Source organism: Dipodomys merriami, unplaced genomic scaffold (assembly GCF_024711535.1).
Source record: "Dipodomys merriami isolate MVZ:Mamm:240054 unplaced genomic scaffold, mDipMer1.0.p SCAF_42, whole genome shotgun sequence".
Classification (NCBI taxonomy): domain Eukaryota; kingdom Metazoa; phylum Chordata; class Mammalia; order Rodentia; family Heteromyidae; genus Dipodomys; species Dipodomys merriami.
The window spans coordinates 2884908-2910831 of record NW_027205826.1 but is presented as its reverse complement, the minus strand read 5'-3'; the positions used below and the strand labels follow the sequence as shown (position 1 = coordinate 2910831).

The window sequence follows — 25924 nt, the reverse complement described above, 5'->3', positions numbered from 1 at the left end:
TTAGCCATACCCAGAGTTTAGAATGGTAAGTGGTATCCTGCCTGAGACGGGCACCTTAAACAAGAGCATGTGGTGATATACTTAAGCTTCTTAGGTCTTGCCTCACATCAAATCATCTGGAACACTCCATGATCTAACTATTTGATTATCTCCCCCTCCCCCGCCCCCCGCCTGCCAAAAAAAAGTTTTAGAACCCTGTACTTGTGTATAGGCGACTCCAGGCCAGCCTGTCTACCTGTGTTTGGGAATTCACAGGTCACTTCCTGCCAGGGTGAATGGCGTCTTGTTTATATTAGAAGGATTCCATGTAGGGCAAAAATGGTTTTATTTAACATGCAGCAAAACAAGGGCAGAGGAGTTGGTACATCCAGTATAGCTGTTTCCATGAAGTAGTGACCTCAACAGTAATGAGTAACGCTCATAATTGTAATGTCTAATGCTTATCATAAAGGTCCACTTCCACACAGATATTCCAGGGCTGAAGCAGCCGGTCTGGAAAGTTCTTGGATTTATTTCTTAATTAGTGAAAATGATTCCGTTTTGACTTGTCCAGATGAAGCAGTGAAACCTGCTTGCTAAAGACAGGGAAGAAGAGGAGGCAGCCGCACAGAGCCACATGGGCCAGGGTGCTGTGCGAGCCCCCTTTCTCCAGAGGCAGCAGACCCCGAGCTGTCCGCTCCTCCCCAGGGCTGCTTGTCCAGAGAAGCTGCAGTTTGTTTTGGTGCCTCGGGGCAGCGTGGTGGGCCTTGCGCGTGCACGCAGCTGGGTCATGCTAGCTGCGCTGAGTGCTGTGAAGCAATAGGGTCTGGTGACTTGGTTCAAGCATGGCCCCTCATCACCTCCAGACCCAACATCTCGCTGACAGCACCCCTTCATCTGTAGCTGGGGGACAGTGGGGATTTGGGGGCAGCACACCAGGACATCCATCTAGTGCAACGTGCTTGACCCTGAGGCTTCCTCAGCCCAGCCGCACGGGTGGGAAGGGGGGCAGGGCAGGGCAGGACACCAGGTTTGGGAGTTGTCCTCTTCAGACTGAGGACAGCTGTTTACTGCATGCCAAGCAAGAGGTAGTGAGTAGGGTGGCTATCCCATGGCAGGAAATATGCTCCAGTACCTGCTTCTGAAGGGGAAACACTAGCTCACTTCTGTTTTCCTTCCTATCCCTAGCTGAGACTCACAAGGCCAGATTCTGCTTCTGCTGGGCTGAGGTCCATGGCCTGCTGAGATGTCCATAGGACACAGCCTTTCACTCGCTAGGAACAGGCGGACCACTCCCGCTGCAGCATGACAGGATGCTGTGGCACAGGAGGCGGGAGCAGTGCACCAGCCTTTCAGGACTGCCGGTTCGCCCACCTCACAGGAGGTGGCAGCAGAGCCAGGCAGCAGGGAAGCACAAGCGAGCAACTGAGGCTGCAGTGTGGTCTCAAGCCACCTGTCTTTGGGGTGTGAGGTTGGTTCTTGAGGGGGTCTGAGAACCTTCCTTTAGAACCTTGGCCTTGGGCATCAAGGAATGCCTGCAGGAGAAGGGAAACCCATCCCAGACCGGCCAGGGAAGCTCAGGGCCACTCCCCACCCCTTACAGTAAGTATATGGCTACTTCAAGTCACACAGGTAGATAGAAAACAGGTCCTTTTAGGGGCCAAGGAGGAGAGAGGATCACAGCAGTGGGCCTCTGGTCCACATCAAAGCTACAAATACTGCCATTAGGCTAGTGATGAGACCGACCGGAGCCCTCTCTGGCTCAGGGCAGCCTGCCTGCCTTCCGAGTAGAGGTCGCAGCGTCCTCTGGGATCATAGGTTCCCCCACTGCTCCACAGGAGGAAACTGGTCCACCTCTCCCAGCTCTGTGCTCAGCTGCTCCCCCAAGGCAAAGGTCAGCCTATACCGAAGCCGCACCTTCTCCTGCGACAGAGGGCAGCGGGTGAGAGAGAGCCCAGTGCCCCCCCTTGCCCCCTGGTCTTCTGTGCTGGAGGTAGGATTCCTGTCCCCACCACATCCACCCATGCTCGGCCATGGGACCTAGGGAAAGGAAAGGGACCCTGGATTCTCCCCAGCTCACTCACTCACCTTCAGTGGATTTGCCAGCAGCATGACCTGGGTGATGGCTGCAGGTGGTTGGATGGGACTAAATGGAGAAAGTTCTGTCCCAGAGGGCGGCTGCAACTTCACTTTCATGGACTAAAGAGAAAGAAGCTCCTTAGAAGAGAGCTGGCTGGCAGATGCCAACAAGACAGACACGGACTGGGGTCTGGTTAAGGTGAATTCACAGTGCCATCTGCCAGCCACTGCAGACCCACAGCTCGCGTGGTTCAGGAGAAAGTTCTCACTCCCAGACACCCCAGGGAGCCAGGGGTACCTTGGGCACCGCAGCCTGCAGCACGATGCTCTTGACTGGCAAGGGAGCTGTATTCAGCATGGACACCACCACCACCAGAACGTCGGGCCGGCCCGGCGGACACTCCTTGGCGAAGTGGAAGAGGATGCGGAAGCCATTTTTATCATAGGCTGTCACAGGAAGGGCACTGCCTGTAGGAAGGTAGTATATGCACGGTGGGACCATGTGCCAGAGACATTTCTGAGCCCAGGCGGTGCCCGCCGTAGTCAAGTGGGAAAGAGAAGGGTGTGGCTCTAAGTACAGTGCTCCCTTTAGCAGTCCAGGAATGGGGAGGGCTAAGGCCACCCAGCCACAAGAAGCAGAGGCTGAGACAGCAGGCCAGGGGACCCTTAGCTATAAGGGATGCCTGCACAGGGGCACACTCTGCACACCCTGCAGCGCTCTGCCTATGACCTCCTCCCCCCCCCAACACCTACTAGGCTTGATCGATTCCAGGGGCACATGGACACTGGCCAGGGAGAGCTCGGGCCCCTTCACAGGGCTGCCTTGGGGCTGGAAGGCTGGTGGCTGGAAGAGAGGGCTGCTGGGCCCAGCAGAGAAGGGCAGGAGAGGCCTGGCTGGGGCAGAGGTGGGGAGCCGGGGGGATGCGTTGGTTCCAGGGGGAAAGCAAGAGGAGACAGGTTTCGCCAAGCCTGAGGTCCTGGGAGGCAGGAAGGAGGACAGAAGGCAAGTTGGACAGCAGGCCAGCGACAGCTCTCAGCCACCCCACATCCCCAGCTTCTGACCTGACTGCCCAGCATGGGTGTCCACCCCCTCAAGGCTCACTCTGGCTTGCACACCTGGCCCCGCCCTTGGCCATCCCACCTAGCGTCCCCTCCTTTACACTTTGGCCTCCTCCAGGAACTGATCAAGGCCGTCCAGGTGGTGCAGGGTGGTGTCCCCCAGCCCTGAACTGTGGTGCTCAGCGGCCGTGGGCTCAGTCTTTGGGGCCAAAGCTGGGGTGAGTCCGGAAGAGAACATGAAGGAGCCAGCGCTGGGGACAGGTATGCCAACAGAGACTACAGGTGCGGGGAAGGCAGGTGGCGGTGGAGCTTGGGAGGTGCTGGAGGGAGGGGCTGAGGGGGGAAGCTGGGGCCCATCTGACGGGCAGCAGGCAGGAGGCCCCAGCCTGGGTCGGAAGAAGTCCAGGTCTGACTGTTCGCCCTGTAATGGAAACAACGGGTTAGCAAAGGGCTGGGAAGGTCTGCTGCCCATGGCGGGGAGACAGCTCGCCACCCATGCAGTCCTTCCCCAGAGCTGTCCTGTCGGCCGCTGGGCTGTGCGCTGGGAGACACCATGTCTGCAGCTGGTCACGAGGAAGGAGAGGACGCTTTGTTTTCTGGTACTTGAGTGATGTCACCATGATCGAGCCCCTACCTGGAACAGGTGCCACTGGCTGCTTCCAATAGTGTCCTTAGGAGGAGCTGGGGGAGCTGGGTCAGTGAGGCCTGAGAACACATGATGATACATCAGTCCCCCTGAAGTGACCATGTGACCACAAGTGTCTGAGTGCTGGGGTGGGGAGAAAGTGGCCTTCAGGCAGCAGAGGGGCATGGGAATCCCCTTTCCTTTCTATATACAGAGGTAGGGGCCTTCTGGGGCAGGAGGAACAGAGCAAGCGGGCTGGAGTCCACAGGGAAGGCGGCCCTGGTGGCTCTGGAGATGCTGCAATTGAATGGCAAGCACACCAGACACCGCTTGGCCTTCTGACTCCACGTGTCCTTCCTTCCCCAAACATCCGCCCCCCCATCCCCAACCCCATGAGGCCACCCTTCAGGACACACCCAAGCAGAGGAGCTCCTCGTCCAGCAAGGAGAGGCCGTTGCTTGTGCTGTTGGGCCCTGGGGGGGCCTCGGCCATGCTGGAAGAACGACTGCGTGGAGGTCCTGCGGTCTGGGGGGGTGGAGGGAGGATAGGGATGCCTGAGGTGGGTGGGGCGGGTGCTGGGGCCAACACTGGGGATGAGCTGTTGGGTGTATCCAACTCAGCAAGGTCGATGAGAGTGCCGTGGCTGGACGGGTGGTTTCCTGGATGAGTCAACAGCAGGGGAATGAGAATCATCAGGAGCAGTTCTAGTGCCCCCGAAACAGGAGGCCAGAACCCTGGGCACCACAGGCAGCTCTCTTGCTTCAGGTCTAACCCAGTGGCATTTCTTCCAGGGACGTCTTGAAAAGCAAGCTAGGCAAGGCAGGCAGGAAAGTTCCCATCCATACCTCCTGGCCTCTGGGAAGCTGGTGGACCTTCAGACCCTTGGGGTCCACTTGTGGTCAGGTGGTGGGAAGGTGGGGCTGGTCTGGAGGGTCCCAGGATGGGGAACCAGAACATTTTACCTTCAGAATCAGGCATGGTTGAGGTGGTCACATCACCATTGACGATCTGCCCTTCAACGATTGTTTTGTAAGAGTTGATGACCCGGGAGAGGTTGTCACTGGCCTGCAGGATGTCCCCTGGAGCAGAAGAAAGACTCCTCATTCCTGGCTGTGACAGTTCCCACGCATACATCCAAATTCCTGGCTCACCGTTGCCAACTATGCTTTCCTTTTCACTCACCTAAACTATTGTCATTGTCCTCTGTCTCGCTGGCTAGTTTAAATAATGTTCGTCTCTTGTTCTCACACCGATCATACAGCTCCTGGGAGAGACCCAGACAAAAGTCACAACGATTCAGGGATGCTGTCCAGAAAATGGCAGGGCTCGCTAAGCGCCACAGACAGACAGGTGCCGTCCTTCCACCAGCCGTCACCAGACCTGTCACCCAAGCCATGAACAGGAACTGTCAGTCAGTGGGGTAGCAGGAAGGAAGAAAGCCCCTTCCTGCCCCCCAGCTGACATGTTCCTTCAGAACTAGAGGACTGACCCAGCCACAATATCAGATGCCAGGGGAGGCCCTTCTATGCCAATTTCCCCAAGGCAGTAAGGAAAGGCCGAAAGTGGAAGTGAGCCCAGACCCTTCCACCCAGCGTGCATTAGCTCATCACTCCACCTCCCCAATGCCAGCCAGATGGACGGGCTCACAGACGGCATGCATGTCCCCCGAGGCCGGCGTCCAGAGCGGCCCGCCAGGCAGCGGCGCCTACCTTCATGAGCTCCTTGTCGGCAGGTGAGGAGTGCTCTTGGCTGTAGTGCAGCAGCATCTCATGAAGCAGCTTCACGTTGTTGCTCACCTCCTCCAGGGTGTGCATGCGCTTGGTCACCTTCTGGATCCGAGCCTCGTCCTGCCTCAGCCAACAGGGGCCAGGAGAAAGCTAGCTTACCTGGCCTATATTCCCCGCCTTACCAGGCAGGATGGTAACACAAGAACAGAGGCCAGAGGCCAAGCTCTGGAGCTGTGCTTGGGATCACAGGCTTTACAGTGAACGCCCCCCCCCCCCCCCCCCCCGGCAGCCTTAACACTCCCAGTGTTCTGACCCTCACATTCCTCCATCCTGTCCCCCGCCCCAGATTCCAGCTCTCTTCCTCCTCACTCCAGGTGAGGGCTGGGGCAGGGGACTTCTGCACTGTGGCCCCTGCTCCTCTCCCCCAAACCCACAAGGCCCACTCACTTCCTTCACCATGGACTTGATGAGTTTATTGGCTTCTTGCAGATCATCTGGGTTTTTGCTTTTTAGCAGCTTGGCTAAGAGCTGGAAGAGAAAGGTATGAAAAGTGACAGGAAGAGTTTCCCACCTGGAGGCCTGAAACACCGGAGCTCCCAGAGACCCAAGCAAAGCCCTGTTTCCCCTGCTGCCACCACCTCTCATCCCATAGAAGCCCAGGCCTGGGATGCACTTCACCTTGGATTTCTCCTCATCATCAAACACAGGGTTTTTGGGGCGAGGGGGTGGAGAGGGGATCAATGTTCTGTCCATGGGGATTGGAGGGTCAGACTGGACTATGCCTGGGAGGAGACACAAATGGCAAAGCGCATGCTCAGGGCATGATCACCTTGCTCCCTAAGCCCTGTGATGAAGACCCAGCAGAGGAGGCAGGAGACACACCAGGCTACTCACATTTCTACCACTAACACCCACTGAGCCGGGCCCTGATGACAAACATGACTCACTTTAGGAGAAGGGGAAAAGCCTGGGGACCTCTACTGCCTGCCCCTTCTCTTCCTTGCCTTGGCTGCCTTTGAGAGCTACCTGGAGAGTGGAGGAAGGTGGACATACCCTGTCTCTTCAACATATGGTAGGCGTCTTTGATCTTGGCTTCTTCCGGCAGGGCCACTGTCCAGCTATAAAGCAACTCAATGACCTTGGTCTTCACTTTCTCAGACACCCTGTCTCCCAAGTACTAGGAGACAAATGAAAAACAGAATAGTAACTGCAGTTGGGAGTGTCAGGTTCTTGTCATGACCACGGAGTGCTCTTACTAGTTAGTTCCCCAGACTGCTACAAGCCAGCAGATGTCAAGGTATGAGAGAGCAAGTTGCCTGAGGCCTAACTGCATTGTTGCCTGAAAAACCATTTCCTACAGCCCTGCCAGGACTAGAGCTCCAGCTTAGAAACCCTTGGCTGGGCACTGTAATCCTAGCTGCTCAGGAGGCTGAGATCTGAGGATCACAGTTTGAGGCCAGCCTGGGCAGGAAAGTTTGTAAGACTCTTATTGCCAAAAAGCCAGAAGTGGAGGTATGGTTCAAGTGGTAGAGTGCCACATTGAGAGAAAAAGCTAAGGAACAGCACCCAGGCTCTGAGTTCAAGCCCCAATACTGGCACCAAAAAAAAAAAAAAAAGTCCACAGAAGCAAGGAAATGGTCTTCGACTGACCTTTGGAGAGACAACTTTGATTAACTCATTCAAAAACCGGAACTTGCCCACTTCGTTATGAAACCTCCTCCCACAGTTCTTCATACACGCCTCCAGCACCTGTCGGCAACAGGGGGGGCTCTCAGTGACGCGCTGGTTCTGGCACCCAGTGCCGAGAAAATACTCCCAGGGGAAGCAGCTCAGCCCAAGTGGGGTGCTTGCTGTATCCCAGAGAGGGGAGGGTAAGCCACCGCTGCTCACCTTGTCCCCTAAAATGGCACATCTCTGCAGAGGATACAGTGAGGAGGCAGAGTAAGACCCACTGAGGCCCCACCCCCGACAACCAAGTGTCTCTAAACGTTGCCAGGTGTCCCCTGGGGGGGCAAAACTGCCCCCCTGGAGAATCACTATTTCAAGATCTTCGCTCTATAACCACCGTGACAGAGGGGTGGAGCACTGCTTCTCCAGAGATTGCGTGAAGTCCAGGGCAAGGAGGGCGGTAGACGGCTGTGAGCATGGCTGTTGTCTAGTTTGGGGAGAGCCAGGAGGTGCTCAGGACCCTCTTCCTTCTCATTTTGAACTCTCTTAGTCTGAATCAAGGCTGAGACCTGTCCTGTAAACACATCCATGGGGGCAGCCTCGCCGGCACCTGAATTCTTTTTAGCTACAGAATAAACTGTGCTTACCTCACTCTTCTTTAGTCAGCTGCTGCCTGACTCTAGATGTCTCTGAACCCTCAAGCTCTGGCCCAGAGGCCCAGCCCATGCACCTGAATATAGATCAAGGATTTTTGGGCACAAACTCCCAGAATTACCAAGGGCCCAGTGGGTGCATGAGGAAAGGCCTGGGTGGGTGGAGACTTACTGCTTTCATCTCTAGGAGCAAAGACCTACCGTGAGGGCCTGCAATGCCTCCCATTCCTGTGGAGACTGGATCTTGTGGGCCAACAGTCGGACAGCGATCTGGGGCCTGGTGGATAATAAACCACAATCAATACATCCCCTTGGACCATGCGGCCACTTTTTGGCTGTCTCCAGTAGACTCACCCTTCAAGCTCTTTGTTGATTTGATCACAGAAGCCAATTATGTATTCCCAGTCTTCCTGGCGGTTAGAAGGATTGGTGGCTTTATCTTGGGACAGAACAAAGAAGAGGATGCTGTTATTTTTTTTTTTTTTTTTTTGGTCCGGACATGGGGCCTGAACTCTGGGCCTGGGCGCTGTCCCTCAGCTCTTCAGCTCAAGGCTAGCGCTCTACCACTTGAGCCACAGTGCCACTCCGGCTTTTTTCTTTTTGCTTATGTGGTGCTGAGGAATCGAACCCAGGGCCTCATGCATGCAAGGCAAGCACTCTACCACTGAGCCACCTTCCCAGCCCTGAGGATGCTGTTATTAAGAGCAATGAGAACACAAAGGAAAAAATTTTTTTCTTTTCTTTTTGTCAGTCGTGTGGCTTGAACTCAGGGCCTGAGTGCTGTCCCTGAGCTCTTCAGCTCAAGGCAAGGGCTCTACCACTTGAGCTGCTGCTCTACTTCCGGTTTTCTGGTGGTTAATTGGAGATAAAAGTTTCATGGACTTTCCTGACCAGGCTGGCTCTGAAATGCGATCCTCAGATCTCAGCCAACTGAGTAGCTAGGATTACAGGCATGAGCCACTGGTGGCCAGCTTCTTTACAATTTTTTTTGCCAGTCCTTGGGCTTGAACTCAGGGCCTAGGTACTGTCCCTGAGCTGCTTTTGCTCAAGGCTAGCACTATACCACTTGAGCCATAGTGCCACTTCCAGCTGTTTATGGGATACTGAGGAATTGAACTCAGGACTTCATTCATGCTAGGCAAGCATTCTAGCACTAAGTCACATTCCCAGCCCAGACAAAAAAATATATATCTTTTGGGCTGGGAAGGTGGCTCAGTGGTAGAGCACTTGCCTTGCATGCTCGAGGCCCTGGGTTCGATTCCTCAGCACCACATAAAAAAAAAAAAAAGCCGGAAGTGGCGCTGTGGCTCAAGTGGTAGAGTGCTAGCCTTGAGCTGAAGAGCTGAGGGACAGTGCCCAGGCCCAGAGTTCAGGCCCCACGACCGGACCCAAAAAAAAAAAAAAAAAAAAATATATATATATCTTTTAATCGGCCCTGGGGCTTGAACTCATGGCCTGGGTTCTGCCCCTGAGCTTTTTCACTCAAGGCTAGAGTGCTACCACTTTGAGCCACAGCGCCACTTCCAGTTTTCTGGTGGTTAACTGGAGATAAGAGTCTCACAGAGGGCTGGGAAGGTGGCTCAGTGGTAGAGCGCTTGCCTTGCATGCCTGAGGCCCTGGGTTCGATTCCTCAGCACCACATAAGCAAAAAGAAAAAAGCCAGAAGTGGCGCTGTGGCTCAAGTGGTAGAGCGCTAGCCTTGAGCTGAAGAGCTGGGGGACAGCGCCCAGGCCGAGTTCAGGCCCCACCACCGGACCCCAAAAAAAAAAAAAAAAAAAAGAGTCTCACAGACTTTCCTGCCTGGGCTGGCTTTGAACTGTAATCCTCAGATCTCAGCCTCCTGAGCAGCTAGGATTACAGGTGTGAGCCATCAGCGCCTAGCTTGCTCCCCATTTTTGAAGCTGCACAGTGCTCATCACCGTCAAATGGACATTTACTAAACCCCTACTAAATAGCACCAGCCATCGTACTGTCTGTCCCTGGGACCACATCAATGGGATGGAGTATTCAGCACCCTCAGTTTAAACGGCCTTCTGCTATCATGTACAAAGACAATGTTCTGAAGTCAGCTGAGGCTTCAAATTCCTGGCACTGAATGAAAATTTGGTAATACTTGGTTTCAGCAGGCTTTTCTGTTCCGTAGCACCAGTGCTTAGAGGACAACCCACCTGAGGAGGTCAGTGGTTCTCTGCCTCTTCTAAAAGACTCTCTCAAACTATTTGCTAAATTTAGGGCTTCAGGCTCAGAAGATGTATATACTTTAAACACACTCATGTTGCGCACAAGACAGACTGTCAGCTCTCTGACAAAAGATCAGGTTAGAAGTTCCTCAATTCTGATGTCTTATGACTGTGGGTGTTTCCTTAACTTAAAAAAAAAAAATCAGGGGCTGGGAAGGTGGCTCAGTGGTAGAGCGCTTGCCTTGCATGCCTGAGGCCCTGGGTTTGATTCCTCAGCATCACATAACCAAAAAGAAAAAAGCCGGAAGTGCTGCTGTGGCTCAAGAGGTAGAGCGCTAGCTTTGAGCTGAAGAGCTGAGGGACAGCACCCAGGCCCAGAGTTCAGGCCCACCACCGGACCCCCCCCCAAAAAAAAAAAATCACCAGTTAGAAGCCAGCCACTGGTAGCTCACTTCTGTAATCTTAGCTACTCAGGAGGCAGAGATCCGAGGATCGAAGCTTGAAGCCAGCTTGGGCAGGAAAGTCAAGCAGGAAATTTCCTAAGACTATCTCCAATTAACCACAGGGAAAGTGAAAGTGAAGCTGTGGCTCAAAGTGGTAGAGTGCTAGCCTTGAGCAAAAATGTTCAGGGACAGTGCCTGGGCCCTGAGTTCAAGCCCCCTGATCACTACCACCAGCAACAAAATCACGAGTTAGAGCCCAGCTTTGGAACTAATTTCTTTTTTTTCTTTTCTTTTTTTTTTTTTTTTTTTTTGGGTCCGGTTGTGGGGCCTGAACTCTGGGCCTGGACGCTGTCCCTCAGCTCTTCAGCTCAAGGCTAGCGCTCTACCACTTGAGCCACAGCACCACTTCCGGCTTTTTTCCTTTTGCTTATGTGGTGCTGAGGAATCGAACCCAGGGCCTCAGGCATGCAAGGCAAGCGCTTCTACCACTGAGCCAACTTCCCAGCCCATGGAACTAATTTCTATCACTTGAAATACTTCAGGCTTTCACACCACACCACGAAGCTGTGGGACTCAAAAGCATGATGCTCTGAGGAGCTGCCCACCCCGAACACTTACAACTCCTGGGAAGAGTGACAAACCTCATGGTTCATACAAGCTGCAATGGAAAAGTGTTTTCCTAACAGAGTAAAATGTGGATCCCACACCCGATACACAGTGGACAGTCATCAATCAATCCCTTCTTCTCATTGCTCCTCTCCCTGTAGCACTGATACCTTCAGGAACACTCCCGGTTACGTTTCTGTGTTCCTGCATTCATGCCTGGAACCTCACTTCTCCCCCTCCAATCTGCAGGGAGCGCTCAGACTGCACAGGGCACAAAAAGCCTGGCTAGAGGCTTTTTGGTCACATCACTTCCCAGCGACTACGGCTTGCCCCAGGGCCACCGAGATGCTAGCAGGGGCACATGTGCCCCCAACCCACTCACCATTCTCTTCCTCTTGGCACCAGTGCAACACTAGAGTCTCCCTTGTAGACCCTGACTTCTGGAGCCACCCGTTTGGGCTGTGCTGACTCATGATTTCTATTTTTGGGTCTCTGGTGAAAGCCTCATTCTCTTTTTGTGCTTCTAGATTTCCTGCTGTTATTCTCAGCTTAATTCTACCTCTAGCCTTGACTCTTGGGGGACTGAAAAATGTCACATCGTGATGGAAACAGTAGCACCGAGTAAGCCATGCTAGCATGGCTCGGACACCCCCCCATGGAAACCGAATTCCACAGGGCAGTGATTGGAAATGAGCAGGTGCAAGAGCATGGGCTAGAAAGACACCAGAGTCAATCTGTATGCTCGGTCTTGAACCAATATGTGGTCAGTTGCCAGGTCTCTCCTAGCACTCCCCAGCCCCAAAACGAATGAACAGCGTGCTAGACCCAAAGGGGCTATAGACAAAGAACAAGAAACAGACCTTTCCTTGAAGAAGTTGTACCTTTTTGGTTCAACATATGAAAAAAAAAATATATCCAGTGCATAAAGCGTGACAGTACCTAATTATAAAGGTTAATTTGGTAGTGAAATGAGCCTGAACACAGTCGTCATTTCTCCTGACTTAAAAAAAACAAAAACGTCTATAAATGGTGCTACTATTCAAAAACCCATTTTGCTCCCACTCCCAGGCACCACGGCTTGAAACCTCACTGTGAATCTCCCCCCCCCCCCCCATTCCTGTCAGTGCTGGAAGGTCTCCCTTCTCCTCGTCTTCTCTAATCTCTCCCTTTCTTGTCTTCTGGTAGACAAGAGATTAGAACTTAGATTCGTTTCTAGAACTTCCCCATTCTATATAAAGCACCAGAATCAACAGTCCAAATATTTCTGATTTCATCAGCTACACAACAGATAGGGACTTGAAAGCCAGGAGCTTGTGGCTCCCACCTGTAATGCTACCTACTCAGGAGGCTGAGATCTGAGAATTGTGGTTCAAAGACTCCCCAGGCAGGAAAGCCTGTGAGCTTCTTATCTTCAATTAACCATCAAAAAGGCAGAAGGAGGGCTGGGAAGTTGGCTCAGTGGTAGAGCACTTGCCTTGCATGCCTGAGGCCCTAGGTTTGATTCCTCAGCACCATATAAGCAGAACTAAAAAAAAGCCAGAAATGGCGCTGTGGCTCAAGTGGTAGAGTGCTAGCCTTGAGCTGAAGAGCTGAGGGACAGGGGCTGGGAAGGTAGCTCAGCAGTAGAGTGCATGCCTTGCAAGCATGAGGCCCTGGGTTCGATTCCTCAGCACCACATAAACAGAAAAAGCCAGTAGTGGCGCTGTGGCTCCAGTGGTAGAGTGCTAGCCTTGAGCTGAAGAGCTGAGGGACAGCGCCCAGGCCCAGAGTTCAGGTCCCATGACGGGCAAAAAAAAAAAAAAAAAAAAAAAAAAAAGAGCTGAGGGACAGCGCCCAGGCCCAGAGCTCAGGCCCCACGACCAGACCAAAAAAAAAAAAAAAAAAAGGCAGAAGGAAGCCAGGCACCAGTAGCTCCTGCCTGTAATCCTAGCTACTCTGGAGGCTGAGATCTGAGGATCACAGTTCAAAGCCAGCTGGGGGGCAGGAAAATCTGTGAGACTCTTATCTCCAATAAACCACCAGAAAACCTGAAGTGGCGCTGTGGCTCAGGTGGTAGAGTGCCAGCTTTGAGCTGAAGAGCTCAGGGGCAGTGCCCAGGCCCTGAGTTCAAGCCCCACAACTGACAAAAAAAAAAAAAAAAGCCAGAAGGAAAGCACTAGTCTTGGGCAGGACAGTGCTCAGGCCATGAGTTCAAGCCCCAGGACAGGCACAAAAAAAGAAAGGAAGAATGAAGAAGGGAGTAGGGACTTGATAAAGAGTAGAAATTTTTCTTGGACTGGAATTTCCAGTTTTACAGAATTTGGTCAACATTCCAGGCGATATCTCACTACATCCTTCCCGGAGCATAGTGCTTGCTTGAGCCAGCCAGACTTCATTACTGGGTGCCCCAAACAGCTGGCTCCCCTCCACATCATCATTCAGTGTTTTCTTATCATATTTTTCCAGTTCTCTAAGGCCTTGTTTGACTGCTGTTTCGTTATAGGATCATCTTCCAGTCTCCTTAATCCCAGTTTCCTAAAGAAACTGTCTGCATTATCTTTATCTTTTCTTTACCCATTCCTGCATCACATCTATCAAACTGAAGGCAAAGACTGCTTGACCTTTCAATGTTTTTTGTTTTTGTTTTTGTTTATGGATGCTGGGGATGCAAGCTAGGAATTGCACATGCGATGCAACTAATCCTTCTGCTTCTAAGCCATACTTCCAGCCCTTTCTTGAACTTCCTGATTCTTCCAAACACCTCATATAGCAGGACACTGATTTTTGTACTAAGATTCCTGAAGTCATCAGGAAATGGTTTATGGGCAAGGAGAATCGGAAATGGGTTCTGAAACATTTCATTGAGCAAAGAGGAGCAGGGCTTCCAGGTTAAAAGAGAAAAACATGGGGTGGGAAGGTGGCTCAGTGGTAGAGCGCTTGCCTTGCATGCTCGAGGCCCTGGGTTCGATTCCTCAGCACCACATAAGCAAAAAGAAAAAAGCCGGAAGTGGCGCTGTGGCTCATAGTGGTAGAGCGCTAGCCTTGAGCTGAAGAGCTGAGGGACAGCGCCCAGGCCCAGAGTTCAGGCCCCACGACCGGACCCAAAAAAAAAAAAAAAAAAAAAAGAGAAAAACATGTATTTGTCCACTAAGAACATCAGAATGACCAAAGCAGGGAGACGTATCAGAGAGCAATATTGAAAAAGACAGGAAATAATGAGGGTCAGATTACAGCGGGAGTAGTTTGTCTGGCAGTAGTAGAATGACTTGATTCAGAACTGCTCTCTTGGGAGCAGAATAGATCAAGGAAAGAAGAGAGAAGGAGAGGCCTCAGGCATTACCAAAAGGATGCTGCTGTAGTAATTGAAGCAAGCCATGTGGAGACAAGGACCTTCACTTAGATGATGTTGACCCTAAGTACTATTTTCTTTTTTCCTCAGGAGGTGGGGACTGATACAATCTACATTATTCAATCATGAGAACTATAATGATGAACAGAGAATAAGTGTGGAAGAATTTACACACACACACACACACACACACACACACACACCCCTCCCACATTGAGGTTTGAATTCATGGCCTCCAATTTGCTAAGCAGGATTTCTACCAGTGGAGCCATACAACTAGCCAAGATTGGAAGAAATATAAACAAAATCTAAACACTGCTACAAAGGCAAAACTAGCAGGAATAGTGCAAGGTCAACTGTAGTCTCTACAGATGCTCTCTCCTTCCGGTTACCTTCTCTCCTATTTCCAAGTATCTCTAAATAAAGCCTATTAACCTTAGGTCATGTAAATTACTCCAACATGCCCATGAACATTCACAAACCAAACCAATTCCACCATGGTTACATCCAATATGGTTATATACATGGTTTGATTAGAATCAGTTATCCTTTTAAGATATTGTGGCAGCAGAACCTGCTCTGCTAGGATAGTTGGCATATAATGTGTGTGAGTGTGTGTGTGCGTGCGCGCGCGTGCACATGCACATGCACGAGCGCAAGCACAGAATGGGGGCTTGAAATGAAAGCCTAGATGCTGTCCCTGAGCTCTTCCACTCAAAGCTGGCACACTCTGAGCCACAGCTCCACTTCCAGCTTTTTGGTAGCAATTGGAGGCAAGAGTCTTGCAGACTTTCCTGCCCTGGGTGGCTTCGAACCTCCATCCTCAGATCTCAGCCACCTGAGTAGCTATGATTACAGGTGGGAGGCACCAGCACCCCGCCCGGTGCATGTAATGTTAATTTTCCCCCCTTTGGGGGATTTTTCTTTTTTAAAGATTAGACAATTGTGGCCAACAACTGTCACCTCTACTCGGCGAGATCCCAGTACAAATCAGTACCTAGGCAACTTAACCAATCTATCCGGCCCAATTTCCATCACCGCTTAATGAGGCTTCCAGGGGAAAGGGGGAAGTTGACTTATTAACTCCTCACTTAAGGGTTATTAAGTTCACCAATCAACCTTTCTGAACCTCATGAACTCCTGCCAACAGGCTATTCCCTCATAGCAATGTGAATTAGCCATTGCAGTAAGACACCACAATAGCTCTACCTTCATACTTCTCTTCCTTAAGATGTCTCAAGTGTGTATCTGCGGGGAGGTGGGGGGGTCCGAACATCAAACCATCTAAAGCTTCGCCAAAAAAAAAAAAAGGGTCCGTTCTCTGCCGTCCCTCACTCTCTCTGGAAAACTGCTTCTCCTTCAAACATTCTGCCTGAGCAAAGCAGTCCCTTCTCGAACACACGGTCATAATCCAGCTGATTCCGCAGCCGCCAGGCGCGCGTGCGTTTGGGTCAGGGGCAGCCCCATCGCGCCCGGGCCGGAGCTCATCCTTCCCTTAGGGGACGGGGGTGCCGGGGTCGCGCAGCCCCGGCCGGGAGCGGCCCATTACCCCCCCCCCCCCCCGCAGCCAAGCCTGTCCTCCCGTGGAGCCGGGCTGTCATCTTCCCGGGGCCTGTGGGACCCGAGCTGTCACCGCCGCGCGCGGGAACGGAGGACGCGCCGAGGGAAGCGGCGCAGCGCGAGATGCCCGCCACGGCGGCGAGCCCGCGGAGCCCGGGCCAGGGGCGCAGACAGGACGGCGGGGCGGCAGGCCGAGGCGGCGCGGCTACTCACTCAGCCAGGACTCCAAGCTCTCCCCTTCCGCCTCCGCCATATTGCAGCCGCCCGGGCCAGCCCCGCGGCTTCAAACCTCGCGAGATTCTGCACGAGACCGTCCGAGGTGCGGCCTACACGGGGGCCTGAGAGGCGAAAGTGCTGCCGCCGGAGAAGCGCCTGACTGCGACGGGCCCTGGGAATGGCAATGTGTTCTTTCGGCTCTTCTTTCGCTTGGGCGTCAGGGTGAAAGACTTTAACACCCAAATCAAGGGAGTTAGGTTCAGATTTAGGACCTCGTGGAGCCTTTAACCCGTCTATTTCGTCATTCGCTCAGGCGCGCTGAGGGCAGCCCTCGCGGGGTCCTCGAAGCCGGCCAAGATGGCTGCCCCCGCACTGAGAGCGGCGCCCGGGTGGTCCGGCCTGTCGCTCGGCGTGCTACGTGCTGTTTGGCGGCTTCCGGGGTGAGCGGGCAGCGGGCAGCCGGGCACGCCTCTTGGGTCTCTACGGAAGGACCTGGAAGGGAGGAAGGGAGCCACAGGAGGCCGCGCTGGGCCCGGGAGGAAGACGGCTGTCGCAGGGGTCGGGCTAGCCCTGCACTCAGGCCTCCAGCTGCTGACCTGGCGCCCGGGCGAGGGCCGAGGGCCGGGCGAGGGCCCGAGGGGTCGGATCGGGGTCGGGTTCTCGTGGGGGCTGCAAGCGCGGCCCGGCTGAGCCCCGAGTTGGGCGGGCGGGGAAGGGAGAGGCAGTAGGGGTTCGCTGAACCTCACTGTCAGCACGAGACAAGGAGAAGGCCCTTCGAGCGCTTAGGCCAGGAGCCAGAATTGCTGCGGTGCGTGTTTCGCCGGCGGTTCTTGGCGCTGCTCTCCCTCGTCAGCGGTGTGGCACACATTGCTATTGTTAAGTCAAGCTTATCCACTTGTGTGGTCAGCTTCCTCTTTCCACTCCCAGGTTAAGCCAGGTGAGATGGAGCCGCTACGGTCCTGAATTCAGGGATCCCCTCACTGACAAAGAACATTACCGCAGACCTGAGGCCGAACTCAGCGAGGAGGAGAAACATGAGCAGGAGCTCAAGAAAACTCAGCCCATCAAAGCTGCCCCATCAACGAAAACAAGTTCTGTGTTTGCAGACCCGGTGATCAGGTTAGATGGAAACACTCGTTGCATGGATTGGAACGATCCTACGGAGGGTTTAAAGAATTTCCAAATACTGCAGGGTAGCTCATGCCTGTAATCCATCAGCCTGGGCAGGAAAGTCCAGGAGACTCTTTACCTCCAAGAAACCAGCAAAAAGTTGGACTGTGGCCTCCGTGGTAGAATGTCAGTCTTGAGTGAAAAGACTAAGGACAGCACCCAGGCCCTGAGTTCAAGCCCTAGTACCAGCACAAAAGCAATAAAGAATTTACCAAAAAAGCTAACAATGTTCCTTTTTTTTTGTTTGCTTGTTTTTTGAAGTAAGTTCACCAACATGATGATGAGAGGAGGAAACAAGGTACTGGCCAGATCCCTCATGAACCAGGTAAATAGTTATTCCTGTTTTTGGTTTTTCCTCTAGCTTTGGACCCTGTCTGGTTCATCTCAGCTTTAAAATTAGAGAATGGGGCCGGGCGCTGGTGGCTCACGCCTGTAATCCTAGCTACTCAGGAGGCTGAGGTCTGAGGATCGCGGTTCAAAGCCAGCCGGGCAGGAGAGACCGTGAGACTCCTATCTCCAATAAACCACCAGAAAACCGGAAGTGGCGCTGTAGCTCAAGTGGTAAAGCGCTCGCCTTGAGCTGAAGAGCTGAGGGACAGCACCCAGGCCCAGAGTTCAATTCCCACGACCGACCAAAAAAAAAAAAATTAGAGAATGGGTCAGGCATTGGTGGCTCATGCTTGTGATCTTAGCCACTCAGGAGGTTGGGATCTCAGAATCTTGTTCAAAGCCAGGCTAGACAGGAAAACTCCAAAACCTGGAAGTAGAGTTATGACTCAAGTGGTAGAGCACCAGTCTTGAGCAGATAAATCTACAGGACAATGTCTAAGCTCTGAGTTCAAGACTCACTACTGGCATCCTTCTCTCCCCTCAAGAAAAGACTAGAGAGTAGAGCCCAGTACAGGCCTGTAACACCAGCTACTTGGGAAGCAGAAGCAGGATTCTGAGTTTGAGACCAGTCAGGGAAAAATTAGGGAGATACTTCCTCAAAAAACAAGTAAAGCTGGGTGCTGGTGGCTCATACCTCATGCCTGTAATCCTAGTTACCTAGAAAACAGATCTGAGGATTTCAGTTAAAAGCCAAACTGGACAGGAAAGTCTGTGAGAGTTTTTTTTTTTTTGTTTTGTTGTTGTTGTTGGTCATGGGGCTTGAACTCTGGGCTTGGGTGCTATCCCTGCACTCTTCAGCTCAAGGCAAGTGCTCTACTGCTTGAGCCACAGTGCCGCTTCCGGTTTTCTAGTGGTTATTGGAGTCTTCCGGACTTTCCTGCCTGGGCTGGCTTTGAACCATGATCCTCAGATCTCAGCCTCCTCAGTAGCTAGGATTACAGGTGTGAGCCACCAGCACCTGGCTACCTGTGAGACTCTTAATCTCCACTTAACTACCCCCCTCTAAAAAAATGCTGAAGTGGAGCTGTGGCTCAAGTGTTCGAATGCTAGCCTGAGCAAATAAGCTCAGGGACAATACCTAGATCTGAATTCAAGTCCCAGGACTGGCACAAAAAAAAAATGTTGGACTGGGAAGGTGGCTCAGTGGTAGAGGGCTTGCCTTGCATGCATGAGGCCCTGGTTTGGATTCCTCAGCACCACATAAGCAAAAAGAAAAAAAGCCAGAAATGGCGCTGTGGCTCAAGTGGTAGAGCGCTAGCCTTGAGCTGAAGAGCTGAGGGACAGCGCCCAGGCCCAGAGTTCAGGCCCCACGACTGGACCAAAAAAAAAAAAATATGGCCGGGCACTGGTGGCTCACGCCTGTAATCCTAGCTACTCAGGAGGCTGAGGTCTGAGGATCGCGGTTCAAAGCCAGCCCGGGCAGGAGAGACCGTGAGACTCCTATCTCCAATAAACCACCAGAAAACCGGAAGTGGTGCTGTAGCTCAAGTGGTAGAGCGCTCGCCTTGAGCTGAAGAGCTGAGGGACAGCGCCCAGGCCCAGAGTTCAAGCCCCACGACCAACAACAACAAAAAAAAAAGTGTGTGTGTGTGTGTGTGTGTGTGTGTGTGTAAAGGGGGGTTTTGAAGCAGTCCTGCAGGAGTCTGTCATTTCCCTCCCATTAGCTAGTGCACTCTGTCCTATAATAACACAGTGAAGCAGGAGAAACTTAGAAACTTAATGCTGGATGTGCTGAGGGAGGAGATGTCTGGCCATGGTTGATGTGAGTAAAAGGCAAGGTGCTAAGCTAGTAAATGACGTGGGGAGCCTGAGCAGCCTTGGTGATGTCTCCCTTTGCAGACTCTGGAAGCAGTGAAAAGGAAGCAGTTTGAGAAGTACCACGCCGCTTCTGCAGAGGAACGGGCAACTATTGAACGCAATCCCTATGTCATCTTCCACCAGGCACTGAAAAACTGTGAGCCAGTGATTGGGCTAGTACCCATCCTCAGAGGTGGCCATTTCTACCAGGTGATGGGGCAAGAAAGCAGTGTTGCCTACCTGTGAAACAAGGCAGGGGTGGGAGCGCACAGAGTTGGGCCGAGAGTCATGGCCTTCTAGATTTGCGACGTGTCAGGATCCATTCCTCTGGATCCTGTAGTATAGGCAGAGTTCACAGGTAGAGATAGAAAAGAGAGAGCCATGCACTGGTGGTTCACACCTATAGTCCTAACTGCCGAGGAAACAGATCTGAGGATCATGGTTCAAAGCCAACCCCAGGCAGGAAAGTCCATGAGACTCTTATCTCCAATTAACTGCCAGAAACCGGAAGGGGAGCTGTGGCTTGAAGTGGTAAAGTGCTAGCCTTAAGTGCCAGACTTAGGACAGTGCCTAAGTCCTGAGTTCAAGCCTCATCATTGACAAAGCAAAAAAGAGGGCTGGGAAGGTGGCTCAGTGGTAGAGTACTGCCTTGTATGCATGAGGCCCTGGGTTCCAATCCTCAGCACCACATACATAGAAAAAGCCAGAGGTGGCTCTCTGGCTCAAGTGGTAGAGCCCCTGTCTTGAGCTGAAGAGCTGAGGGACAGCGCCCAGGCCCAGAGTTCAGGCCCCACAACTGACACCAAAAAGAGAGAGAGAGAGAGCAAAGAAATGACAAAATGACATCTTCTGGGAGTCTCCCCTTCCCTCTGTCCAGCATCCTGTATCCCTAAACTGTAAACTTCTCATGTTGAAGGTCCATGTTTATGTGCCCGTATCTAGCATAGTACTTAACTCATAACTGACAATTCATTCGTTTGTTGGATTTAACAAGATATCTCTATTTTTGCATTTAATCATGTTTTGTTGTCATAAGATTTTCTTGGCTTCTTTTTTGGTCTAAACACCAAGGGTGGGCCTGTCTCCACCTTAGCCTCTGGCATAGTCCCTGACACATATTAGAACCTGGGAAATGATTCTTGTACGAGGGATGGTTTTTAGTTACCCTTGATCTGAGGCAGCTAAATCACTCCAGCTAACGAGGCTGTCCCCAGTTCACGCTTGTGTCAGCTTGGTTACTTTTCCTTTTAGGAGGACAAGGGGCTTGTGCTTAATGAGCGTTTGCTGAGTAGGTGGCCTTATGTCTGTTAAACCGAAGTCACCCAAGGGTGAGAGATGATCAAAGAAACAGACCTAGAGAGGCTCCTCAAGAGCCTTACTGGGGCTGTCCAGGGGAAACGTGGCCCTTCCTCAGAGCTAGGAAGCAGGAGGCCCAGACCTGGCAGGCCCTTCACCTGTGCCTTTGCTTACCCAGGTCCCTGCACCCCTAGCCGACCGACGTCGACGCTTCCTGGCTATGAAGTGGATGATCACTGAGTGCAGAGAGAAGAAGCACCGGCGGACACTGATGCCAGAGAAACTGTCACACGAGCTGCTGGAGGCTTTTAACAACCAAGGCCCAGTGATCAAGAGGAAGCACGACATGCACAAGATGGCCGAGGCCAACAGGGCCCTGGCCCACTACCGCTGGTGGTAGAGGAGAGGACAGGCCCAGGGAGGAGCCAGGCTCTCCACGCAGGAATCCACTGTCCCACGGGAGAGGACCTGGGACAGCTGTGAGCGAAGGACGTCTTCCTTTCGGGAAAGGATGGAGCAGTGTGCTCGCTGCCCATTTTTCCTTCAGGGCTACAACTGGTATCCCTTTCCAGCCCCTGCTGAAGAACATAGCCCCTCGGGGCTTCCCTCCGAGAAACTAAGGCCAATCTTCTCTTCCCTCAGCTGGGGCTAGACTTGTAGACACTGAAAGAAGGCAGTGTTCGTATGAGAAAAGATTTATTAGAAAATGCTTGGCCTGACCTGATGAGTGGCCATTTCATTACAGCTGGCTGGCTGGGGCTTGTCTCCACCGCAGTCATTGTACAAAAGTGTATCAAATGCAGTTTCTATCCTGACTTGTGTTTGGTCGCTGCTTTTCGATGTCCTAAAGTACCCTATGGCTGTGGTAACCCATTTTGTAGATGGGGAAACTGAGGCACCATGGTAGTGTTGTACCAGTGGCTACATGGCTCTGGGTGGGAGTTGCCCTTCTCACCTGACCCACGTGGAAAGCGGGAGGAGGCGGCTATTGGGAAGGGGCAGTGCAGCAGGACTGCATGGTGTCTTCCAGGTCCTTAGTGGAGGAAGGAAAGGAGGCAGGACCACCGGTTAAGTAGGGAGGAGGGATGGTTGAGAAGGGACATGGAGAGGCAGGTACTCTGTTACCAACTGTGGATTAGAGTTACAGAATGGCCAGTGCGTGGGCAAGCCTAGTCAGTCACCTCACTGTAGTAATACTTGTGGGCAGCAGGTGTGGTCTTCCAGCCAGCTGCCCGGAACTCAATGATCTCCAGCAGCAGCAGATGGGACAGGGAGCTGAGATTGGTTTGGAGGAGGAAGCCATCCCGGATCAAGAAAAAGAGATCATCCATGCGCTGCCCGTTCATCTTCTCCAGCTGCTCCCCGACCCGGTGCAGCTGCAGAACCAAGCAGTCTACCTGCAAAGGCAGCAGGAAGCCTCCTGGTCAGCTCCAGGTAGAGCCAACCCAGCACACAAGAGCGACAGCACGTGCCAAGTGCCAGCTTCTGTGCTTTGCCCTTGTTCTGTGTTCATTCTTCACCCTTACCTGATCGTGGGTACACATGAACTTGCTTCGAACATCTGACCAGGCTGGATTCAGACCTGTCTCCAATCTACTGGCTAATCCTACTTTTCTGCCTACTCTTCACAACGTGGCCCAGGTTTAGTTTCTGAGCCTGCTGTACCCGCAGCTGGCCATGCGCTCTCACCATTCCTATTGGAGCTTGGGTTTCCTGCTGGGGAGGGAGCTGCTGAACTAGTCAGGTTTGACTGCTCTGTTCTGGATAAATTCTAGACCCGGCAGTCAGTCATGTAACTGCACCAGGCTCCTGCCCAGAAGCAGCAATGCCTTCTAAGGTCTCTGCAGGTGGAGTTTGCTGTTCTGAGCCAAGTCCGGCAGCTCCTCTCGCACCACCTCCCCAACTACTCACCTCCTCCTCGTTGCTCAGACTGTCGGGCTGGGCTAGCCGGAAGAGGCAGTCATACACAGGGTTCACGAGGGCCATCATAGGCATGTTGCTCACCTGTGTGGAGGAGAGGGGTCAGGGCAGCTGTATTAGCGGCCCTGGGGAAACTGTCCAACCTGGCCTTGGAAACAGGCCTCTGCCTCTCAGGGTGGCAGGCCTCACCCTCAGGTAGTCAAAGATGTTGCAGATAAAGGTGACATAGCAGACCCAGCCCTGTAGGGAGCGCGCTCGCAGCTGCTCCCGGGCCTGGTACTCCTGCTGCAGCCGGTTGAGGAGTCCACGGCGGAAGACACTCTGGCCTGCTTGTTTACTCTCTGCCTGTGAGCCAGGGAGAGGGTGATGAGAGCCAGAGGGACGGTGCTATTGCTACCCCACCCATCCTGGCCGCTCCCTGTACATCTCTATTCTAGCTAGCCTGTGCCCTCTCCTGAGACATCTTACAGCAGCTCCCTCTCTGCCAACTCCCCAACCTGGATGATGGCGTAGCACATGCGGCCTGCTTCCTTGCTGAACACACAGTCCTGCAGAGAGTGATCCACGATCACATTGGCCACTTTCTCCAAGTCCACCGCACCTGGATCTAGGGTAGAGACAGGAGGGAACCTAGAGCTGCCCGTTGTTGGCACACTTGCCGCCACCTACTTCTGTGGATATTAGATGTCCTCAGAGCGCTAAATGTTGACATTTAAGGAGACTGTGGGGCGGGGGTGTAGCTCAGTGGGTGAGCGCTTGCCTACCGTGTGTGAAACTCAGGGTTTCATCCCCAACACTGCAAAGGAAACATGAGAACACCTCCAAAGGAGACAGGCAGAAGCCATGTCTCGGGGCAGCCCAAGCCATCAGCCCCCTGGTTCTCTACAGAGAGCTGGAAATGACCAAAGTGACTGTGTCTCAGGGCACATCTTTTCCTGGCACGAAGTTGAGAAACTACTGAACACCCAATGCCACGTGTCCCGATAACACGGCCCCCCGCCGGAGCTGCAGGGATCCCCACCAGCTCACAAGAACATAGCTAGTGGTTAACCAGGTCAATCTGCAGTCCTGACTGCTCAAGTTGGAAAAGCCGGGTCCTCCATCCATCCAAATCCGGCAGCTCTGCATATTAAAGAGAGCTGTCAGAAAGCCAGTCAGCCTCAAAGGCTTAAAGGGCAGGAGCCTTGTTCTCTTTCATGGGTATTTAAAGGCTTTACAGGCAGAGACGACTGATTCATCCTCCCCAAACCGGCCTGCCTGTGGGCTGCCTTCGGGCTGCGCTGGGCTGTGACTCCTATTCCCAGACAAGGGCTGGACGGGGCTGCGGGGACTCCCCGCTCACCTTTGAGCGCTGTCTTCAGCAGCTGCTGGGTCTCTGCGTCAAAAGACTGGATTTTATACTCTTCTCTCCCGGCCTCCCCCATGACAATCGGTCAGTCCCGCAGCTCCTCACTGAGCGGGGGCTGTGACAGCACCTGAGAAGAAGCCGGGAGGGACGGGGCCTCAGGTGTGCGGGGGGCGGGGCCAAAGCCTCCCGGGAACAGGTGCAACCGGGCGGACCGCGGCTTTCGGTGGCTGACCGCGAGCCCACTAAGCTTGGCTCCTGGCGGAGACGGGCCGAGCCGGCCGGGCACCTGCCGACCCTGGGAAACCCCAGGCTCCGGGGATTAGGAGCGATGAAGGGCAAAGGCCCCCGGCCCGCCCTCTCCGGGCAGGCAGGTTATTTTTAGCCGGCACTGAAGTAACTTGAGCGACGGTGCCTAAGCTGGGGTGCGGAGTGTTGGGCTCACACGAAGGGTCCTCCATTCCGCAGGGGACAGGCTGAGGCCCCACGCTGCGGACCTCAGCGCCTGCGGCAGCGCAGCCGTCTCTAGACGTCTCCAGAGTCGTCCTCGATCCACAAAGCCCGCCCCCCGCCGCCCCGGGCCGGGGCCGGGGCCGGGCCGCCTGCGGGCGCCACCGCCGCCTCCGCTTCTCCCCGTGTCCCCGCCCGCCTCTGCCGGACCGGGCCGGGACTGCCTGTGAAACTGGCTCCGGCGTGGCCGGGACCCAGCCCTACCCTCCCAGCCCATCGGGACTGGTTGCACGCTGGGTCCTTCCTCGTAGGGTGGGGAGCGGATACGCGACCCGAGAGCTGGCTCCCGCGGGAGGCCCCTCCGCACGCGGACGGCCCCTCGGGTCGGAGGAGGCGACCTGGTGGCTCTCCAGGCCTCGGGAGCCTCGGCGAGCCCGGGACGCCGTGGGGTCCCGCGGGCCCGGAGCGCCGGGACCCACCTGCCGCGCCGGCGCCGCGCCCGCGCGCCCGGTCTGAGCTCATCTCCGGCGCGGGCCGGGCGGGCCGGCTCGCGGGCGCCCTCTGCCGGCCCGCAGGGCTCCGCCGCCCGGGTTAGCGCCACGCGCCGGGGCGCGGTCCGGATGCCCGGCGCGGGACGGCGGGCGGGGAGGCCAGTCGCCGGCCCGGGGTGCGGGACGCGCCGTCGCCCTGCCCCGCCCGGCCCCGAGGGCTCGCGCGCTGGGCCGACTCGGAGCTTCTCCGTCCGCAGGAAGCCCGAGGCCCGAGCCCGCCCGGCCTGGTGCCTCCGAGGCTCAGGTGACCGGATCAGGGCCGACTTGGCCCCGCCGAGGGGGAGGAGCCCGCGGGGGCGTGGCCGGGCCCGACGACGACGACGACGGGGCGGGCGGCGCGCGGCTCCGCTTCCCCCGCTCGGCTTCCCTCCGAGGTCCCGCGCCGCCCCGCCGTCGCCGCTCCCGGCCCTGCTGCCCGGCTCCGGGGAGCAGAGCCGCTTCCAGGACGTTCGCTCCTGCTGCGGAGCCGCCATAGCAGTCGGGAGCCGTGGAGGCGCCGAGTTCTCAGCGGCAGCAAAGGAACCGGTGTGCGGGAGAGAGCGAAGTAATAGACACGCGCGCCGCGCCGCGCCCCGCGCCCGGGCGGCGCCTCCCCGCGCCCCGGCCTCGCCGCCTCAGCCTCGACTCTGAAGGGACTTGCGCCAGCCGGCGGTGGGGCGGGGTGGGCACCACCGAGGGCCCGCCCGGGGCCACCGTGGCAGAGGGCAGGGCCCGGCATCCAAGCCGCAGCGGCCGGAACTCAAGCCCAGCGCTGGGCGAAGGCGCTGCCCCGCTTCAGCCCAGCAGCCCGAACCCGTTTCTCTGTGGTGTGTAGATCCCCGCGTGTGCCCCCGGGCTCTGATGACTTCCGGTGCCAGCTGTGCCCCACCTGGGCTGCCATTC

The 25924-nt window shown here is 54.5% G+C and overlaps 3 protein-coding genes across 9 annotated transcripts; 1 reads left to right on the top strand and 2 right to left on the bottom strand.

The window, feature by feature from the left end:
- Positions 1-308: 308 nt before the first annotated feature.
- Positions 309-16211, bottom strand: Gga3 (golgi associated, gamma adaptin ear containing, ARF binding protein 3). Of its 6 annotated transcripts, none has more exons than XM_069993037.1 (17): positions 16121-16211; positions 8145-8229; positions 7992-8067; positions 7120-7218; positions 6523-6646; positions 6148-6251; positions 5917-5997; positions 5452-5589; positions 4925-5006; positions 4705-4821; positions 4159-4401; positions 3752-3822; positions 3219-3538; positions 2812-3035; positions 2357-2526; positions 2068-2178; positions 309-1902 (listed from the first exon to the last, which is right to left on the bottom strand). In XM_069993037.1, the coding sequence occupies exons 1-17, from the start codon at positions 16158-16160 to the stop codon at positions 1792-1794; spliced, it is 2196 nt and encodes a 731-aa protein (XP_069849138.1). In that variant the 5' UTR covers positions 16161-16211; the 3' UTR covers positions 309-1791. The 6 variants fall into 6 exon arrangements, with proteins under 6 accessions (XP_069849138.1, XP_069849137.1, XP_069849140.1 ...); XM_069993036.1 differs by lacking the exon at positions 16121-16211 and adding an exon at positions 15557-15671; XM_069993039.1 differs by lacking the exon at positions 4159-4401.
- A 53-nt stretch (positions 16212-16264) lies between these two features.
- On the top strand, positions 16265-21591 carry Mrps7 (mitochondrial ribosomal protein S7). Its single transcript, XM_069993044.1, has 5 exons — positions 16265-16563; positions 17051-17242; positions 17555-17618; positions 19523-19690; positions 20955-21591. The coding sequence occupies exons 1-5, from the start codon at positions 16481-16483 to the stop codon at positions 21174-21176; spliced, it is 729 nt and encodes a 242-aa protein (XP_069849145.1). The 5' UTR covers positions 16265-16480; the 3' UTR covers positions 21177-21591.
- Positions 21456-25294, bottom strand: Mif4gd (MIF4G domain containing). Of its 2 annotated transcripts, none has more exons than XM_069993045.1 (6): positions 24971-25294; positions 24039-24171; positions 23194-23303; positions 22886-23041; positions 22688-22780; positions 21456-22173 (listed from the first exon to the last, which is right to left on the bottom strand). In XM_069993045.1, exons 2-6 carry the CDS (start codon positions 24118-24120, stop codon positions 21946-21948), a joined length of 669 nt encoding a protein of 222 aa, XP_069849146.1. In that variant the 5' UTR covers positions 24121-24171; positions 24971-25294; the 3' UTR covers positions 21456-21945. The 2 variants fall into 2 exon arrangements, with proteins under 2 accessions (XP_069849146.1, XP_069849147.1); XM_069993046.1 differs by lacking the exon at positions 24971-25294 and adding an exon at positions 24756-24852.
- Between the last annotated feature and the right edge of the window lie 630 nt (positions 25295-25924).

Bases quoted from the DNA above. Each gene is read 5' to 3' on its own strand.
- Gga3 (XM_069993036.1), bottom strand. From the start codon at position 15,623: ATGTTCGGACCCCCCCACCTCCCCGCAGATACACACTTGAGACATCTT. The intron at 8,230-15,556 runs GTAGAGCTATTG...TTCTGTCCCAAG, and splicing joins TAAGGAAGAGAAGTATGAAG to ATAAAGCCACCAATCCTTCT. The intron at 2,179-2,356 runs GTACCCCTGGCT...CTTTCTCTTTAG, and splicing joins TGCAGGCTGCGGTGCCCAAG to TCCATGAAAGTGAAGTTGCA.
- Mrps7 (XM_069993044.1), top strand. From the start codon at position 16,481: ATGGCTGCCCCCGCACTGAGAGCGGCGCCCGGGTGGTCCGGCCTGTCG. The intron at 16,564-17,050 runs GTGAGCGGGCAG...TTCCACTCCCAG, and splicing joins GCTGTTTGGCGGCTTCCGGG to GTTAAGCCAGGTGAGATGGA. The intron at 17,619-19,522 runs GTAAATAGTTAT...CTCCCTTTGCAG, and splicing joins CCAGATCCCTCATGAACCAG to ACTCTGGAAGCAGTGAAAAG.
- Mif4gd (XM_069993045.1), bottom strand. From the start codon at position 24,120: ATGGGGGAGGCCGGGAGAGAAGAGTATAAAATCCAGTCTTTTGACGCA. The intron at 23,304-24,038 runs GTGAGCGGGGAG...TCTCTACCCTAG, and splicing joins GCTGAAGACAGCGCTCAAAG to ATCCAGGTGCGGTGGACTTG. The intron at 22,781-22,885 runs GTGAGGCCTGCC...TCCTCCACACAG, and splicing joins ACATCTTTGACTACCTGAGG to GTGAGCAACATGCCTATGAT.